Source organism: Elephantulus edwardii, unplaced genomic scaffold (genome assembly GCF_000299155.1).
Source record: "Elephantulus edwardii isolate Elephantulus edwardi_28Jun2011 unplaced genomic scaffold, EleEdw1.0 scaffold00019, whole genome shotgun sequence".
NCBI lineage: Eukaryota > Metazoa > Chordata > Mammalia > Macroscelidea > Macroscelididae > Elephantulus > Elephantulus edwardii.
The window spans coordinates 20,363,748-20,384,035 of record NW_006399769.1 but is presented as its reverse complement, the minus strand read 5'-3'; the positions used below and the strand labels follow the sequence as shown (position 1 = coordinate 20,384,035).

The 20,288-nt window shown below is 40.7% G+C and overlaps 1 protein-coding gene across 1 annotated transcript in view; it reads right to left on the bottom strand.

The window, feature by feature from the left end:
- Positions 1 to 20,288, bottom strand: part of FEZ2 (fasciculation and elongation protein zeta 2 (zygin II)) — a 70,487-nt gene that overhangs the window by 24,946 nt on the left and 25,253 nt on the right. Inside the window, exons 3-5 of the mRNA XM_006882395.1 lie at positions 19,201 to 19,317; positions 16,088 to 16,229; positions 13,734 to 14,002 (exon numbers count right to left, since the gene is read on the bottom strand). Of these exons, the coding sequence (XP_006882457.1) occupies positions 13,734 to 14,002; positions 16,088 to 16,229; positions 19,201 to 19,317 (528 nt within the window). The remainder of the gene's footprint in view (positions 1 to 13,733; positions 14,003 to 16,087; positions 16,230 to 19,200; positions 19,318 to 20,288) is intronic.

Here is a 20,288-nt window from a genome sequence, read left to right as displayed (position 1 = left end):
TGTCCAACTCTCTGATGCATAACAATGTACATTGCCAGGGATAGTATAGTTTAATATAGTGAGTTGGCTCCACAGTTTAGTGTACCTCAGGCTTGAGTCTAGATCTAAGGGATGATGTGGTGTGTAGTGCCAATCCATTGTTCTTTTTTTTTCCCCTGTACATTTTGCAGTCTTGAAAATCCAATGAAGGGTCTGCCATGAGCCACTTCCTACAACAGAGAGATATACACTGCAGCTTGGTCTACAGGCCCGTCCATTTCACAACTTCTACGTGAGTGCTTCCACAACTCCTTCCACAGTTACCTTGTCATCGTGAGGCAGTAGTCCCAAAGCCTGCAGTTCCAAGTGTCCGTGCATGCTTTACCTCACAGGCCAGTCCCTTCCTCCTTCACCATGTCCTAAAGATTCAGTCAGTTTAGCCTTCTCAGACCTCTAAACTGAGCAAAAAAGCAAGAATGATATGTGTACATCTTTACCTTGAAACAGGAATGGGCACAGAAAACTTGCAAAACATGCCAGCTGTTTTAAGACAGCAGTTGTCAAATCACATCAGAGCTTCTCAACATGGATACTGCTGATATTTTCAAATAGGTAGTCCTCTGCTGCAGAGGTTTCCTGAGTATCTGGATACGAAGTAGCATCCCTGGCCTCTCTACTTACTAGGATGCTGAGTTACATCATCCTCACCTGTGACAGTCAAAATGACCCCAGACACTACCAAGGGTCCCCTCTGAGGGAGGGAAGTGGCCTAGCAGAGAATCACTACACTGACATACACTGGACTGTCCACCATACCGATCATACAGGATTTAGTCTGTCTCCTCAATACTTCTGCCTGGCATATAATTTAAGGATTAATATATATCTGTCTAAAAGACAACAAAAACAACAGCAAAGAGATGGAGGCAACCCAAGTACTGATCAATAAATAGATGGATAGGAAAAACTGTGGTCTATTCACACAATGGAATACTAGAGAGCACTGAAAAACAGCAAACTCATGAAACATTACATAACATGGGTGATTCTGGAGGACATTATGCTGAGTTAAATATCGCAGTCACACCTCTGTGCATTAACACCACTGTTATAGAGCAGCGCTGACATGGGGGATTGGGAGGAAACTAGAAAAAGAGTGGGCAGATAATGAACACTGCATTGGTACAAATGGGGCAAAGAACTGTTTAAAAGGAATATATGATTAGCAATTATATGTATGACAACAGTCCAGAATAAGAAGTACACTGCAAAGTGAACGGGGAGGAGGAAAGGGTAGGGAAAGGACGAAACTGTGCAACAATAAATATTTAAAAAAGAAAGTAAGTGAACTGAGGGAGGGGAGGAAAGAAAATGTGCAACAATGAATGAATGAATGAAAATTCAACTTTTCTGTAAACTTTCATTAAAAATGTTTAACAAGAGAAAGAAAAGGTTTACAATAGTAAGGTAAAACAGAAATATACAAAATGTACAGGTATATTGTGTATAAGAATGTTGATCAAGTCTTCATTAAGAAAAAATAAATATAAATTTTAGTTTAAAACACAAAAAAAGAAAAGAAATGGATCTTTTTTCAAATACAACAAAAATTGTTGTACAAAAGATAATTTAAAAAAATTTAAACAGAGAAGTACAAGAGATCAAAAGAAAAACATCAAAGAAAAAAAGTTTGGCTTCATTAATTTTTTTAAATCAACTTAGTTCTCAAAATCTCAAAGGACAGAAATAATGTCATACACTCGTTTGTATTGCCCATGACACACAGAACAGCCTCCGTCTACAAAGAGCACCTGGTTCATAGCCATGGACTTAAACTGTAATTACAATCCATACTAGTCATCTTTGTTTCTAATTTTTATTCATTGAATATTATACATTTTCCACACTCATGATTTTTGCATCAAACTAACCATACTTTCAGATTTTTGCAGGAAATGTAGACTCAGATTTTAATTAGAAGTATTTGGACTCAGAAAAATTTAAACCACCAATCTGAATAGAAAAAATGCTTTTGGCACTTAAGAGATGTAGGCAGTCTCCATTTCTGTCTCTCACAATACAACAGCAAAGAAGTCACTCAACTCCTCGGGCCTTTTTAAAGGTCTTCTCAGTTCTAAATCCTAAACTCAACTGAAAAGATATATTCTTCTTAGAGAAGGCAAATCCATAAACACACAAATAATGTAAGACTAAAAGGTCACATAAGACAATTATAAAGCTCTAGAATGACAGAGGGAAAATCTAATTCAGCTGTTAGATATTTTCACCAGGGTGCTTTTAGCCGTGTGTGCAATTTTGAGGATGGAGGGGGCAGAGACCTGGTTAGTACCTGGAACTCAGCCAGCTTAATCAATATTGTGACACTCCCAAGACCAGAGCCCAAGAATTTTAAGTCTCTGATCTCTTTACCACATCATTGAGTTCATATAAAACAAGAAGAAAATGGGTAAAGGTAAAAATAATCTGAGGATGAAAAGAAGAAACATGACAGACTATAGTGTTGAAAGATGGGAGTTCTAGAAAAGTCTAGTCAAGAAGTAAGTCTGAGAAAACAAAATGAGATCAGTAATAGCAAATAAAATAATCTTACTGGCATGGTTACTGAGACAATGGAGTGATATAAGAAACATATAAACCCACAGGTAACAAAAGAATAACAAGTAGAAAAAGGTCAGTGAACCAGAGATAATACAAAGACTACAGCAAACAGGGAGGAAATGAGTTCTGCAGAGTATACTACAGATTCTGTTTTACAACTGTCTTATAAATTAAAAACAATAAAAACCTCTTGGAAGAAAAATGAATTAAAAAAGAGAAAACCTAAGAGACAGCTTAAATTCACTTTTTTTTTTAAGTAAACCACCTCCTTTAGAAACACTGCACTTACAGTCGTGAAAGCAGATGCAGTGTTATGAAGTGCTTATGGTGCTTAACTAGGCTAGAGGGAAGATTTTCTCTGTGTTTAAATTTTATAAGAAAATCAGGAAGGAGTGGGAGAGAAAAGAATTCCTTAGCTGAAGTTTTTCAAGGTAAAAGCATCACAAGGCACTACCAAAATTAAGTCTCGAGGTTATGACTGCTGAGTAAAATGAAGGACATTAGATAAAGAAGTGTTTAAATAAAAAGCATTTGATATGTCAGAAGGCCCGAGCCTGCTTCCATGGGATCTTTTTGTTTTCATCTACCACTTCCATATATGCGTGAAATTAAGTTAAATGTACAAATGCAAAATGCAAAGTTGATGAATATTGTGCCAGTGGAAAAAGAACTCTTAACCTTCATATGCATGTAAAAGCTGGACAATGAATAGGAAGACTGAAGGAGACCTTGAAACATCTGAATTACAGGGTTGGTGAGGAATATTGTGTACATACCATGACTGCCAAGGGAACAAAGAGGTCTGTCTTGGAAGAATGACAGTTGGAAAGCTTCCTGGAGGTGAAGCTGTCGATTCATCTCACTTACTTTGGACATGTTTATCAGGAGGGATCGCACATGGTCAAGTGGAGGGCTATGGAAGAGGCGGAAGACCCTCGATGACATGGAAGGACAACTAAAGGTTCTAACCTAACAATGGATTGAGAGGATGACGTGGACCAGACAGTGTTTCATTCTGCTGGACACAGTGTTCTGATTCAGAACCAACTCGCCAGAAGTGCACAACAACAATCCTGCTCAGCGTTGCCTTCTTAGGAAGGGAGCCGACAGGTCTGTAAAATACCTTTCTCAGAATGGCATTTATGTAAAGTTATCTTTCTCAGAATGGAAAAATACCTTTCACAGAATGGAATGGAGCCCTTCTGTAAGCAGGAAAGTGATTAAGCATTAAAATATACACTTTATTGTTCCCTTCACTACTGATAAAGTGCCAAAGGAATGTGGCAAGGACAGGCGAGGGGGTTTACTTCGTACAAGCTCCAACACAATTTAGGTGGAAAATATTTCCAACTCCCTCATGACCACTTCTTTCCCCAGTGTGAGTATGAATAAAATGTTGAAATCTGTCATTCTCTGGAAGTATTTCCTCAGATAAAATCTGGAACAAGGTAAAAACAAGATACAAAAGATAAAAGAAATGGATACAAATCTCAAAGAATGAAATGAGTCAACTGTCCCAAGTGCACCCACAACATGCCTCCTATAATTCAGAGAAGGAAAAGCCTGGGCCCAGGGTTCCTCGCACACATCTCCACGCTTGTGCTCTGTGAACCAATTACCTCCACTGAGTTTGAGTTTGCCTGTTTATAATCTGGCAATCATTACCTACTTGATTGCTGTTCAGGGAGCTCTGGTGGCATAGTCCACATGCAGCTAAGCTGCTAACGTAAAGGTGACACTTCTCTGCTAGTCTGAATCCACCAGGAATTTTCTCATGCAAGTTACAGCCTCTGAACATCCGCTGAAAAGTCAGCTATGAGTCAGTTCCAACTCGACAGTTGAGCTTTTGAAAGCTGTTCCAAAATTAAATGACACAATCCACCAGAAACACTTGGTAATGTGATTGCTATGTGTTGTTGAGGTAATATGGACTCACATAAAACGTCAAGGGTTTTCTAAAGTAGAGCTGTTCCCAATCAGGCTGCCCAAAGCTGTAATCTTTATAGCAGCTCAACAGATCTTGTCTCTCAAAAAGCCCTGGGTAGGTATGAACCACTAACCTTAAGGTTAGCAACTGAGTAGGCGTTTAACATGTAAATTAATTAAGTACTGTAGAACATTTTCAAAGCCACTGAAATTACAGTAAGTAATCCCTTACTGAAACCCCTAAATGCTCTATATTAAAGGTACAAGAACACAACTCCTTAGCAAGTTTTTTGTTGTTTTTTTTTTTTTTTAAATTTAGGTTGTTTATTTTTCATTTCAATGAACATCTACAGAGATTTTGGAATTCCACTCATTCATTGTTGCACCCTTCTCCCCGCACAAACCCCTCCCCCCCTTTTGCTCCTCTCCTTGAAAAGCAAAAGAAAAACTGCCTCATTGGTACACAATCCCCCCCGCACCTCCCCAAACCCCACCCCCAAATATAATCCACTCTGCAACCCTCATTGCATACTCCTACGATAAAAATAATGCCCTAAAATATAATACTTTTAGACTATTCTCTCCCCCATAGACTTCAATGCCGTAAACATATTCCATCCTTAGCAAGTTTTAATCTTCTTGTTGTTATGTGCCAATGAGTCACTTACATAGTGACCCTATGTAAAGAGTCCTAAACCCTGCTCTATCCTGTGCCAACCTCACTGTCTCCAATACACCTACTCCCATTACTCCAATCACTGAATGGATCCATCTCATCGAGGGTCTTCCTTTCTTGTGCTGTCCCTCCACTCTCCCAAACATGATGTCCCTCTCCAAGGACTGGTCCCTCCTTGCAACATGCCCAAGGTATTGTCAAGTGAAGCTTCAGAATCTTTGACTCCAAGGAGCAGCCTGGTTTCACCCTCTCCAGGACAAACTGTTTGTTCTCCTAGCAATCCATAGTATATTCAACACTGAGCACAGAAACACCGATGCAGTGACCACTCTCTCTTAAACAGGGCCACTACTTCACTCTCCACCATCCTACCTGGACTTCTGTTTCCTTGGAGGCATTTATTACTGCCCAAAAGAGCATGACCTGTTCATTCTCTCACTTATTTATAATCTACCTCCTTTCTCAGAACATAAGCTCCATGAGGGTATGTTTTATTTTCTGTTACTAGCTACTGTATCTGGTGGCTTTTGTGGTATAGTGGCTAGTATACTGAACTGCTAACCAGAAGTCTAGCAGTTCAAATTCACCAATGGCTCCTCTGAGGGAGAAAGATAAGCAGTCTCTTCCCATGAAGATTTATGACCTTGGACCCCTGATGGAGGGTTCCAGTCAGTCAGAAGAGACTCTACAGCAGTGAGTTTTGGGTTGCAGAGTATCTGACAGGAGAAAGACACTCAATACATACTTGCTAAATGAATGCTATTTTATCCTACCCAGAATGCTACAGATTATCTTCAAAATTAACAATCAAGTCAAGATGTTGTCATTGTTATGTGCCATTCTGTTGCTTGCAACTCATTGCACCATTTTGTACAATGGCCCTGCTCTATCCTGGGCCAATATTACTGTCTCTGAGACTCCTACCCTCCTTACCCCAGTCACTGTATTAATCTATCTCATCAATGGTCTCCCTCTTCTTCTCTGTCGCTCCACCCTCCCAAACATGATATCCCTCTCCAAGGACCAGTCTCTCCTTGCAACATGCCCAAAGTCTGTCAGATGAAGCTTCAGAATCCTTGACTTCAAGAAGGATGCTGGGATAATATTTCATTTATATATGATAATAAATAATTTCCTTAAGAATTAATACAATTTTCAAACAAGAAGGACATTTCCTTTTTTTTTTTTTTTTGTACCATAGTTTTTCTATTCACTTCTTTATGGATGGGCTGCTTCCATCTTTTTGCTTTTTTCATCCGTTTTATATTTTAAAAAAAATTTTATTAATTATAATGAAAGTTTACAGAGACTTTGGATTTCCATTCATTCATTGTTGCACTTTTCTCTCTACCCACCCCTGCCCCCATTCATTCTTCTCTTTGAAAAGTAAAAGAAAAATTCTTTCATTGTTTTACAGTCCCTCCCCAAGTCTACTCCCCTATGCAGCCTTTATTCTGTACTCCTGTCATGACAATAATACCTAATCTTATATCCCTTTTAAACAGTTCTCTCCCTCATCTGTTTCAGTGTAGTGTACATTATTTATCCCCTCTTTTTCAGTCTCCCCTCAACCCCAATGTCAGTCTCATTTTACAAGATTATGTACAATTATGCAACATTTGTTCTTTTGTGATTGAGATATTTCACTCAGCATAATGTCCTCCAGGGTCATCCTTTTTCTATAACATTGCATGAGTTCCTTGGTTTTCAATGCAGCATAGTATTCCATTATGTGAATATGCCACAGCTTCTCTATGCATTCATTTGTTGATGGGCACTGGTTTGTTTCCAACTCTTTGCTATTGTGAACAAAGCCACAATAAACATGTGTGTGCATAATAAGGAAATTTTTCTAAAGCTCTAAATACTTTTGTGTGTTTGTGTGTGTTAAAAGTTCAAAACAAAATACGGCCCTTCAAATAAAATTCAACTCTAACTCCACTCAGATAATTCATTAAATGATCTTTAGGCCAAGTAGAAAACTCTTGGAACTATCAATAAAATGTTACTCCAACTACAAATCTCTGTTTGTTTCTATCTGTTGGACTCAATCTACTATATGATTATGGAAAGATGTCTAAGACCTCCTAATAAAATGAAAATATTTACAGGAACTGGAAAATAAGGAGCAGGTAACATCTGTATGAAAACAGAAGTTACTGTGACAGAGCTCATCAATTTTTTGAATTAGTAACAGTGATAACAACTAGCGCTCTGGCAAAACTGCCTGCTACATGAAGTATATGAGATGGCAGCATCTTTTTAGGAAGAGTCCTGCTGGACAGGGGTTCAAGTGCTCAGGAGAAAGTTAATCAAAAGGCCATAGTTCAAAAATGCCAGCCACTTTAAGGGAAGAAAAATAATGTCAGCTTCAGTAAAGACTACAGGCTTAGAAAACTTCTGGGGCAGTATTACTGTCCTACAGGGTCATCTTGAGACAAGAGTTGTGATTTTGGGTTTTCGTTGTTTTGATATATTTTCAGATCCATTTGTTTCATGTACCATTTCACAAGGGAGCACTGGTGGCCTAGTGATAACAAGCTACGCTGCAATCCCAAAAGCACACAATATGAATTCATCGACTGCTCTACAGAAGAAGGATGAGCAAACTCCTCTCTTGAGATTTAGTACCCCTACTGTGAGCACACACACACAAACACACAGACACATACCATTGCTCTCAGTCAACTCTGGCTAAAGCTTCACTCCACGCACCCTTGTTTTTAGAATCACAGGCTGCTGCATCACTGATAAGTTGACCCTTCTCCAGCATTTAACTGAGATCCAGGGAACCAGGTAGTGTTACCACTGCCCTAATTAAAGATTTAGACACAAATGATTAGAACTCAAGAAACAATTTCAAAAGTGCAAACGTTTTGAAGAAATTTACAGATATAGTGAATTTCTTTTTAGATAAGAGTTGAGTTGTTGTTGTTGTTGTTATGTCCCGCTGAGTCGTTTGCGACTCATAGCGACCCTACGTACAACAGAACTAAATACTATTCTATCCTGTGCCAATCGTGCTGCCTCTGACACACCCATCCCGATTACCCCAGTCACTGAATCAATCCACCTCATAGAGGGTCTTCCCCTCCTGCGCTGTCCCTCCACCATACCAAGCATGATGTCCCTCTCCAAGGACCTGTCTCTCCTTACAACATGTCCAAAGTGTATCAGACGAAGCCCCAGAATCCTTGCCTCCAAAGAGTAGCCTGGTTTAACCCTCTCCAGGATAAATCTGTTTGTTTCCTTGGCAGTCCATGGTACATTCAATACTCTTCTCCAGCACCACAGTTCAAAGGCGTCAATTCTCCTTCTATATTCCTTAGTCATTGTCCAACTCTCTGATGCATAACAGTGATTGCAATGACCATGGCCTGTACCAGACGCACCTTAGTCTCCAGAGAGACACCGTTGCTCTTGAGTACTTTAGAGAGGTCCCTAAAAGCAGACTTTCCCATCGCAATATGTTTTTTGAAGTTCCTGGCTGCTGGTGCCAAGAGTGTTGACCGTGGAGCTGAGCAAATTGAAGCTGTGAACAATCTCAATCTCTTCGCCATCCAACCTCATGCTACCAATGGGTCCCGTGGTGAGAATATTTGTCTTCTTGACACTGAGCCTCAGTCCATGCTGAAGGCTGCAGTCCTTGACCCTCTGCAGCAAGTGCATGAGGTCCTCCTCAGTTTCAGCAAGCAGGGTTGTGTCATCTGCATAACGCAGATTGTTAATAGATCTTCCACCAATCCTGATGCCACAATTCTCCTCATAGAGCCCAGTCTCCCGGATAATCTGCTCTATATACAGGTTGAAAAGGTATGGAGACAGGACACCTCCCTGGTATACGCCCTTCCCAATTTTGAACCATTTAGTGTTACCCTGCTCTGTCCTGACTACTGCGTTTTGGTCCAAGTATAGGTTTTGCATGAGCAAGATTAAATGTTCTGGGAGTCCCATTCTTCTCAGAGTCAGCCACAGTTTGTTATGATCCACACAGTCAAACACCTTTGCATAATCAATGAAACACAGATAGACATTCTTCTGGTATTCCCTGCTTTCAGCTAAGATCCATCTAACATCAGCTACAATATCCCTAGTACCATGATCCCTTCTAAACCCCGCCTGGACTTCTGGCAGTTCTCTGCTGATGTGCTGTTCCAGTCGTTTTTGGATAATCTTCAGTACAATCTTGCTTGCATGTGAAATCAATGATATTGTTCTGTAGTTTCCACACTCAGCTGGGTCACCCTTCTTTGGGCACACTCAGCTGGGTCACCCTTCTTTGGGATGGGAACAAATATAGATCTCTTCCAGTCAGTTGGCCAAGTGGTTGTTCTCCAGATTTCTTGGCACAACTTGGTGAGCACATCCAGGGCAGCATCTGTGAGCTAAAATATGTCAACTGGTATACCATCTATTCCTGGGGCCTTATTTTTTTGCTATTTCCTTCAAAGCAGCTTGAACTTCTTCCTTCATCACCATAGGCTCTTGCTCAAATGTTATTTCATTAAATTCTTCTGTATCTGCCAGTTCCTTTCGATACAATGACTCAGTATATTCCTTCCCTCTTCTTTTAATACCTCCTGGATCATTTAATATTCAATTAAGACCTAATATTTCCTTGTCATGAAATATTATATAATGGATTCAATCTACTACCTCTCCTTTCCTTCTCTAAATGGAAGTTCATAAGTTTCTAAGTCCCCTGACAGCACTTAACAACAATAACAATGACAACATAGAGAGAACTATGTTGGCCTAGAGGATAGAAAGTTATGCTACCATGCCCAAGGTGGGTGATTTTAATTTGCAGCCCTCAGGCCTGGTTCAAATTGTTTTTTGTCAAACATTCTTCTAAGTGGCATAGCACTTGTCTGTGCATTGCTGTACAGAGGTAACTCGTGGTTACTGTGATGCTGAACACTGGGACACTGATGTGCCAAATGTGACAATGGTTACCCATGGTGGACAGTGTTTGGTGCAGCTTCCTGATTAAAACAAGCCTGGAAGCAGGAGTGGCATCCACTTCCAAAATGGCTTGCCTCTGGAAACTCTATGAATAGTGAGTGCTCAGGTCTTTTGTTCACAGGGTCGCTATGAGTCGTCTACAACTCAAGAGCACTTAACAAGTCCCTCTAAGGACAACTTTAGGAAACTCTGATAGCCCAGTAGGTAAGAAGTAGTGGTGCCAACTCAAAGGCACATGGTTCACATCTACAGCTACTCCTCAGGAGAAAAATGGGCAATCTCTTCAAGAGCAATTTATAGCCTCTGAAAACCCACTGAGGAATGAGCCATGAATCACTCCTCCAACTCAACAGCACATAACAAGGATAACCACAAGGTTATAAAGTTCCCTGGCCAATTTCTAACAATAATCAATAGGGAATAGCCATGTAATCTGAGTATCTGGTAGATATTCAGAAATTATAGACTATGCTACAATGTTTTTAACTAAAAAATTATACTTTATCACACTGATATAATAGAACAATTAATAGTGCATTTTTGCTAAAATATGAAATATGAACATAAAATTAATCAATTAAAAATCAATTAATTTTTGCCATGTGGCAAAAAATATTTTGTGACTTTCTGTGTGAGAGCTATTTCAAAGTTGGCTTTTTAAACTGTATACAAAAAGCTATTACAATAAGAAATGTCAAGGTACTCACAAGCAATCACTGGGGCATGAATATGCTAAACGTTAAGTGGAAAAACTCTTTTGGTTGTTTTTAAGCATTCATTGATGGCAATCATCCTAAAAGCTGCATCCTCATTCTAGGATTCCATGGCAATATGGTCAACAAAATCTATTTACTGGTTGTGGTGTTGTTGCTGTATACTGTCATGTTGGAACCGTCCCACGGCTGACCCTCCAGTGGGTTTTCAGAGGCAGTTAATCACATAGGCAGAGATTGCCCATGCCTAAGTACTCTTTATTTAAAAAGTAAATTACTATTTCTAAAACAGAAAAGTAATCAGCATAGTACCATTAAAGAAAGGCAAAAGTGCACAAGACTTAGAGATAACAAAGTAAACATTATTACACACATACGTGCACGCACATGATTTAACAAGACAGAATGTTTACCTCTGCAAATCTCAATAGCCAGTTTCTAGTCTTTTATATTATCAGGCTTTTATCGTCATGAATTTAACAAGCCATCCACTTTAGAAAAACAGATACCAGTCACATTGATTAAAAATAAATTTTGACTTCCTTGCCCAGCAAGTTTAATAAACTCAGCTTGCATAATCAATCAATAAAAATAAAACAAGCATTTCTTCATAAAAGACAGAATCAAGGCAGCAATATATAAGGCCTCAGCTGATAAAAGAAAATATTAACAGCTATAAAATCAATAAGGAAATACATCTCACATAATTAATGCTTATGATAAAGATTAATCAAGTGAAATGAATATGCTCACTAAAGAAAAATGAAAAAGCAAAAATAGCAAAACTACGTTTCATTCTCTTCCTTATTACCATAAAGAAGGCACTGACTCATAGCTGCCTCACCATTAGGTTTCCAACGTCATAAATTGCTAGAGATTGTCCACCTTTTTCTGGTGGAGTCCCTGGTGCATTCAAACCACCACAGAGGTGCGGCCTCTGGGTTACCAGTGCAACGCCCTGTAGGATCTATACCAACAGTCTCTTCCCCTTTCACTGAACCCATAGCTGACCATCTAGCAGTTTCTCAGAGGCTGTAAGCCTCACAAGAGGAAGTTCTTATGGCCTAGGGGCAAAAAGCCATGCTGCAATCCCGAAAGCACACGGTTTGAATCCACCAGCTGCTTCACAGGTAAGCGATGGGCAATCTCCTCCTGTGTGATTAACTGCCTCTGAAAACCTGCCCAAGGGTCAGCTATGGGTTGGCTCTGACTCTATGGTGCACAACAACATGCAGCACAAGAGGAGACTGTCCTGCCTTCTCCTGAGGAGCAGCTGTTGGATTCGAACCATCTGCCTTCGGGTTGGCAATGAAGGACGTACTCCAGGGATGCATCCTATCTCCATACCTTTTCAACCTATATGCAGAACAGATTATCCAGAAGGCTGGGCTCTATGAGGAGAAATGTGGGGTCAAGATTGGTGGACGATTTATCAACAATCTGCGTTATGCGGATGACACAACCCTGCTTGCTGAAACTGAAGAAGACTGAAGCACCTGCTGCAGAGTGTCAAGGACTGTAGCCTACAATATGGATTGAGTCTCAATGTCAAGAAGACAAAGATTCTTACCACTGGACCAATTGGCAGCATCAGAATGGATGGTGAAGAGATTCAGATTGTACACAGGTTTCGCTTGCTTGGCTCCATAGTCAACAGTCTTGGCACCAGCAGCCAGGAAATTAAAAGATGCATTGCCATGGGAAAGTCTGCTGTTAGGGACCTCTCCAAAGTACTGAAGAGCAATGGTGTCTCTCTGGAGACTAAGGTGCGTCTGATACAGGCCATGGTCTTCGCAATCATTTGTTATGCATCAGAGAGCTGGACAATGACCAAGGAGGATAGAAGGAGAATTGATGCCTTTGACCTGTGGTGCTGGAGAAGAGTATTGAGAATACCATGGACTGCTAGGAAAACAAACAGATTTGTCCTGGAAAGGGTTAAACCGGGTGGCTCCTTGGAGGCAAGGATTCTGAGGCTCCGTCTAACATACTTTGGACACATTGTGAGAAGAGACACGTCCTTGGAGAAGGACATCATGCTTGGGAGGGTGGAGGGACAGCGCAGGAGAGGAAGGCCCTCTATGAGGTGGATTGATTCAGTGATTGGGATAATTGGGATGGGAGTGTCAGAGACAGTGCGATTGGCACAGGACAGAGCGGAGTTTAGGGCTGTTGTACATAGGGTCGCTATGAGTTGCAAGCGACTCAACGGCACATAACAACAACAACAACAGTTCACCAGAAGGCAACTAAAAAAAAAAATTACTTTGTAGAAATGGCTAAAATGTCAAGGATTTTAAACTTCTTTTCAACAGCTAGTAACGTTCCAGTCTGCCCTACAGGGAGCTAAAGAATTTATGTCTCATCACTCCCCCAAACACCCTCACAGCCTAACCTTCTGTCAGTCATGAGGAACCCATTTACAAACCAGCCTGTCGTTTTAGGATCGGCACTTCTCTGTTACCTCTACATAAACTCACTTTTAATTTCTTATGACACAAAAATAAGAAAAGGGGGAGAAAAGAAAACCTTCCACAAGGTTAAATGATCATATTACTAACATTTTGAGGTACTGAAAACGGACACATGCTTAAGCTGTTTCTTTCCACTACATCCTCCCTCCACAACCCTTTCTTCTACATCACTGCTAACCATCCCAGGACTGAATTACCCAGACGGCTCTCACATCTCTCCCCCAAAAAGCTGCCAGAGAAGCAGCTCAGTGCAGTGGCCTCCTGGATGGGAGCACTCAGTGCCATGGTCACCAGCACAGCTCTGGGCACCTGTGTGACCAGATGCCCCACTGCCCTTTCTGCCAGTGTCACCAGAGCCCTTTCCAGGGAAGTGTTACTTACTGTGCCGGGCATATGACTCCTCTCATGTTTGCCATTCTGAGAGCTGCTGTTTTTGAGCTTCTTCTTCTTTTTGGCTGTTTCTTTGTGTTCTTTCTGTTTGTTTTGCACTTCAATAAGAACAGAAATGAAGCTGTTTTTCACTTCCTTTTCAAACTCCAGTTCATCTCGCAGGGCCAACTGCTGCACCAGCTCTTCCGAGTAATCCTTAGTGGCAGTCTCAATTTCTTCCAGGAGCTCATTTAATTCCGACACTGGGAGCCTTTTCACTCCTGTGACCAGAAACAAAGCACAGCGACATTAAGACAGAAAGGCCTCAAGGAAGAGCAACACTCCCATCCTAAAGCCATTACAGGACTCTTCTCGATCTCCCTGTGATCCAAACACCTCTGGGAGCAGGCCTGAGGAGAGGCAGGGGGCCAGACCACTCCTCAAATGATTGACAGGAAAAAGACCAACAACACTTTGTCAAAATCAATCATTCCATGAATAATAGCACTTAAATCAAGACTGAAAACATTTGTACAAAACCAAAAATAACCACAAAAGCAGTGGGAGAGAACAGAACTACCTGCTGCTCAGAAATGGCAGCAATTTGGGAGGGCTCTGGCACACTGCGGAGAGAGGAAGAGTCAGGTTGAAAGAAACAGAATCCCCAGAATCCCACATGCATCCCCAGGACAGAATCTTAATTGAAGGTTGAAAAAAAAACATCCTGAAACTCCACTTGGGGTTTTCCTCAATATTCCCCTCACACAGGAGTTTCTTAGTGACAGAGAGGTTAAGCATTCACACATTAACTAAAAGGCTGGGGATTCATGTCCACCCAGGGGTGCCTCAGAAGAAAGGCTTACACCAACCTACTTAAGAATCAAATGAAAAAAACCCCTCATTGTCATCGACTCAGAACCATCTCAGAGCTGATCCTCCCTTGGGTTTGTGAGGCCGTATATCACACAGGGGGAGATTGCTCATCTTTCTCTCACCGAGCAGCTGGGGGATTCCAAGAACCAGACAGAGCCTTCAGGTGAACAGTACAACTCCCTGTGGACTACGCCCTATGCATGATTTTACTCTGCCATGTGGGGCCACTACAAGCCAGGACTGGTTTTTTGCTGTGAGTTTATATAGACACAACAATATTAAAACCACATCCACAACAGTACAATCAAATGAGATTAGTTAAAAAAAATCTCTCTGGCTGACTTCCCCAGTAGGAAAGAAAACACACAAATCAAAGTGACACTGGAACAGCCCGATAGGACTGCAACAACCAAACTCCAGACCTCTAGTCACAACACAGAGAAGGCACAGGGACAACCTGAGCTGAGCATCATCATGGTCTAGTCAAGGCGAGACCAGGCACATGGAAAAGATTAGACGCCCACATAAACACCAGCTTCAAGACTGTGTTACTCATTTTTCTTCATAACCAACGGTACAGTTTTCACAGCTCATAATTATCGTGCACTTGATACAGATCCATAGTTCCTAAAACTCTTCACAGTAGCAAAGAAATCAGCCATATGAACAAATAGAAATTATAACACATTAAATTCATTCACCCAACATTTTCAACAAATAATTAACCTGTTGCCATTCAGTCTGGCTCAATTCACTGCAAACCACATGTGCTACAGCAGAGCCGTGCTCCAGAAGGTTCAGTGGAAAGAGCTCACAGGCCTGTCTTCTGAGCCACCCTGAGTGGATGCAAACTTTTCAGCTACTAGGCGAGCATGTTAACTGTCCGTATCACTCAGAGCTTTAACAAATAATGGCGGAGTATCTATTATACCAGAAGCCCTGGTAGTGTTCTTTATAATGTATCAGGCTGCTAACTGAAAGATTCTCAGTTCAAATCCACCAGGTGCTGTGAAAGAGAAAGATGAGTCAGCTCCTCTCATGATTTTTGGCCTCAGAAACCCAATGGAAGGTCACCATGAGTTGGAACCAAGTCAATCAATGGCAGTGGGTGGTAGGTATCTATTATAAAGACGTGGAAAGGCAATAGGGCTAAAGGTCAATAAAGCACAGACCCTGAGCTAAGGCAACACTGTGTCCAGGCTAGTACTGAAGGCCCACAAAACCAAACCACTGCCATCAAGTTGCTAACAACTTATAGTGACCCTTCATGAGGTTTCCAAGGCTGTAAATCTTTATGGGAGGAGCCCGCCTCTCTTTATCCTGCAAAGCAGCTGGTGACCTTGAACTTTCGAGCTTTCAGTCAGAAACCAGTACGTTACCCACTACACCACCAGGACTCTTAGAGAGGGGTCCAGTTTGTGAAAGAAAATAGCATGACAGTATGTTTGATACATGCAGCAAACAAGGGAACCGTTTTAAGCCGAGTGTCTTACTCTCTTCATAACTGCTTGTACTAGATCTCTTAAGGGTCTGAATTTCCTGGGAAAGCATCGAAAGTCGATCGGACGGTGTGGGAGTCTCATCATCGTCTGGGTCCGGGGATTCCTGCATCATTTCTTCAATTTCTTCAATAACCTTTGAAAATATACATACAACTGTTAAATTAACTAGAACTAAGAAACACAACCCATGTGTGAATGTGGAACTCACTAGTAAGAACTGGAACAGAATTGCTCTAAGTTCTCCATTAAATAGTATGCAGGAGCAGGCATACCTAAATTTTAAAGTAAGCGTGAACATAACTTACCAAATTAAAAAAAAAAACCAACAAAACAACTTCACAATATAATAAATGCACAATCAAACAAAATACAATTCAACATGCCCACCATGATTCAGGTAGATCTACTGGATCGCACAGCATCTAAGAAACAGGCGATGCTATACACTATTTGAAGCAGGAGTGGCATCCACTTCCTAAACAATATGCCTCTGGAAACTCTATGAACTTTGATAAATGATGATAGTTATAGAGAGGCTTCAGGCCTTTTGTTGATAGTTTCACTATGAATCGTGCCCGTCTCAACCGTAACCAACAACAACATATACACACACATTTCCAGAACTCAATCCAAAGTCACAGTTAAAAGAAAACAAAGAACAGAAAGTTAACCATATACCACATGCAGGTGCTAACTCTAAAGCTATTTAATTAAACTGAAAAAAAAATTTAGACATTAATTAAAGTATTAAAAATGTAATGAAAAGAGGAGGACATTACCTCCTTGAAAACACAACTTCTCTTTAACAGTAGGGGGGAAAAAAGATAACATATATTATTAATAATGAAAGATAGGGGATGTTTTTTTCTATTTATTCCAAATGTAGACACTTAAGGAGAAAAAGAACTGTACAAATGTTTCATACACACTCTGCCACTTAAGCAATAAGGAGTGCTCTCTGCTATGCCATGCCCTGCTGTTCAACTTCTACAAAAGGATCCTGTCCTGTTCCAGAGTCTGAAAGAAGAGGATTCAGGAAAAAATGGAACAGAGAGCCAGAAGAATTGCTTCCTAGTTAACAAGGAGAATTTAATTTGAAGAGTTTTTTTAAAAATATTAAAGGAATACATTAAATTGAGAAATAAACTAACATGAGCATTTTTAAAATGCTCTATGAATTAGCATGCTTAACTAATGACACTTACACCGAGGGGGGGTGTGTGTGTGTGTGTGTATCTGAAGCAGGTGGGATTATGTTAATTAACAGGAAACCAAATCCTTTTGGTTCAAGTCGATTCCAACACTTAAGGACTCTAAAGGACAAAAGAGAACCACTCCACAGAGTTTCCACGTCTATGGTATCAGCTGAAACAGATGGCTATATATTTCCCCATAAAACACCCAGCAGGCTTGAACCACCAATCTTTCAATGAGCAGAAAAGCTCTTAGTCACTGTGCCACGATACAAGCCTACTACCATCAAATTAATTTCTAAGCACGACAACACAATAGGACAGAACAGAACTGTCCCATGTCTAACAGGAGCAGACTACTTCACCTCTCTCCTGTGGAGTGAATGGTGGGTTCAAACCATTCATCTTTCGGTTAATGGAAAATTCTGTAACCACTGGGCCACCAAGCCTCTTTAATTAATGAGAATAATTTCCAGAATAGGCATTGCTCTGTAAAATGAGGTACTGTGGGAAGCTGCAGACTCTATTTTAAGTCTTACAACAGGGATGGCTTACAGATTCAGGCAGACTGCTGAGGGGACGACAGGCTCTTGGGGTCACTCTTTGCCTGGAATATCATGCTACACCTCAAGACACTGCTCTGATGTATTAACTTTCTTTTTGTACCCCACTCTTCTAGTCTATAACAATTCACCCTTAGACAGGATTAAGATACGCCCAGAAGACACAACAACAAGGCGGCGGCATTCTCAGTTCCTCTTCTTGATTCTCTTTGATGCACTTTTCTCGTATTTGTGTAGCACATGTCCTCACTGACCCTGCCTTTGCAGTCTAGGAATATCATGTGCTCAATTTCGGTCCCAGTAGCCAATGGAACATTCTATTTCAAAGAGAAGGTCTTGCTTCACATTGAGAAAACACAACAGAGGTGGGAAGAGTATTCAGAAAATGAGAAAGCTGACTTAACTGGTTTAAAGTGAATACAGGGTTGACATTATTAGTGCATTCCACAGAATAATGCTCACTTCTTTCTATGGTTCACAACATGTATTTCTAATAAATGGTGGTGATTTATACCCTGGGTTTTAGAAAAACAACATAATTCCTACACAGATACATTATTGTTTGCCCACGTTTGTTTAAATCTAAAGGAAGTACAAAATGTACAATATATTTTCTGGTATTAGTTTAAGCAATAAGCCTTACTGAGTAACTTTCCGTAGTTCAACAATACCTGTTGTTGTTGTTGTTGTTATGTGCTGTCAAGTCGCTTGTGACTCAAAGCTACCCTATGTACAACAGCCCTAAACCCTACTCTGTACTGTGACAATCTCACTAAATTCCATTTGCTTCTTATGATATTTTCTTTCTGCTTAAATGAGAGAGTTACTAATTAAGCCTATATAACCATAAGACAACAGAAAAAGAACAAATGTCTTTGAGTTGTGGTGCTAGAGAAGAGTACTGAACATACCGTGGGGCTGCCAAGAGAACAAACATGTCTTTACTGGAGAGAATGAAACCAAGTTCCTCCTTGGAAGCTAGGATTCTGAAGCTCTGTCTCACACACTTTGGGCACGTGGCCAGGAGGGACCAGTCCTTGGAGAAGGTCATTATGCTCAGAAGGGTGGCACAGGAGAGGAAGACCCCAGATGAGATGGATTGATACAGTAAATGGGATAATGGAGGTAAGTGTGTCAAAAACAGTGAGATTGGCTCAAGATAGGGCAGAGTTCAGAGCTATTGTGCATAGGGTCACTCTGAGTCGTCAGCAACATGATGGCACCTAACAACAACCGTAAAATATAGGAAAAGTAAACTCTCAGAGCCCACCACTTATTTGTCACAATAGAGATCCCTTTTCAGCTTTGCAGTCCCTTCTCCCATGGTTGAGGGTTATCTCCCTCCTACCTGATCCGCAGTGAAGAGGGGCTCCTCGCTGACGCAGGAGACAATGATTGAGTGCATATCCAGCTGTTCTCGAAGCTCCTCATCATCCGAAGCATCAAAGAGCAAACTGTCACTTTTCTAAAAAAGAAAACATGCACTGTTAAAAGTAGGGCATTCTGATCACAACAAAGCCAGGATCTAGAAAAATGAGCTTACGGTGGAAAGCATCCACCAAATGAATTGCCTTGAAAATGAGAGCCTGTTGGCAGCTGAGGTAAGTAACTTACTACAGTTACTATCTCAGACCAGGTAATGTATGATGTGCAGCACATACTCCAGAGCCCACAGGACTGAGAGGAACAGAGTACAGCTTAAACCTGTGCTTAAAACTGCTAAAGCTCTGTGTACGCTCCATGACGCTCAATACATACACACAGTCAGTTGTTTTTTAGAAGCAGAAAATTAACTGTGTTGTGTTCAAGGTCAAAAAGTCAATTTCAGGTTCCATCCTGAAACACAATGTTGTGAGTGACAGGATATTATCCATATTCATACAAGGAAGGCCCATTAATGTGATTACTATTCATACATATGCTCTTACATCTAGAGCCAAAGAGGAAGAAACTGAGAATTTTTACCAAATCTTGCACTCTGGAAATGACCATAAAGTAATCAAGATGAGTTAATGATAACTGGTGACTGAAATGCAAAAGTTGGAAACCGTGAAGAAGGAATTGTAGTTAGAATACACAGGCTTGGTGATAGAAATGATGATAGGATTGAATTTTGTATTTTCAATGATTTACTCCTTGCAAATACCTTTTTAAAAAGACACAAAAGATGATTTTACACATGGAACTTGCCTGATAGGTGGCATAGGAATCAGACTAACTACATCTGTGGAAGAAATTGTTGGAGAAGCTCAGTATCAGTAGTCAAATGTAGGCCAGTGGTAGACTATCAATTACTCACATGCAAGTTAAAACTGTTGTTGTTGTTGTTATGTGCCGTCGAGTCGTTTCCGACTCATAGCGACCCTATGCACAACAGCCCTAAACCCTGCTCTATCCTGGGCCAAAATATTCACTGTTGTTGTTGTTATGTGCCGT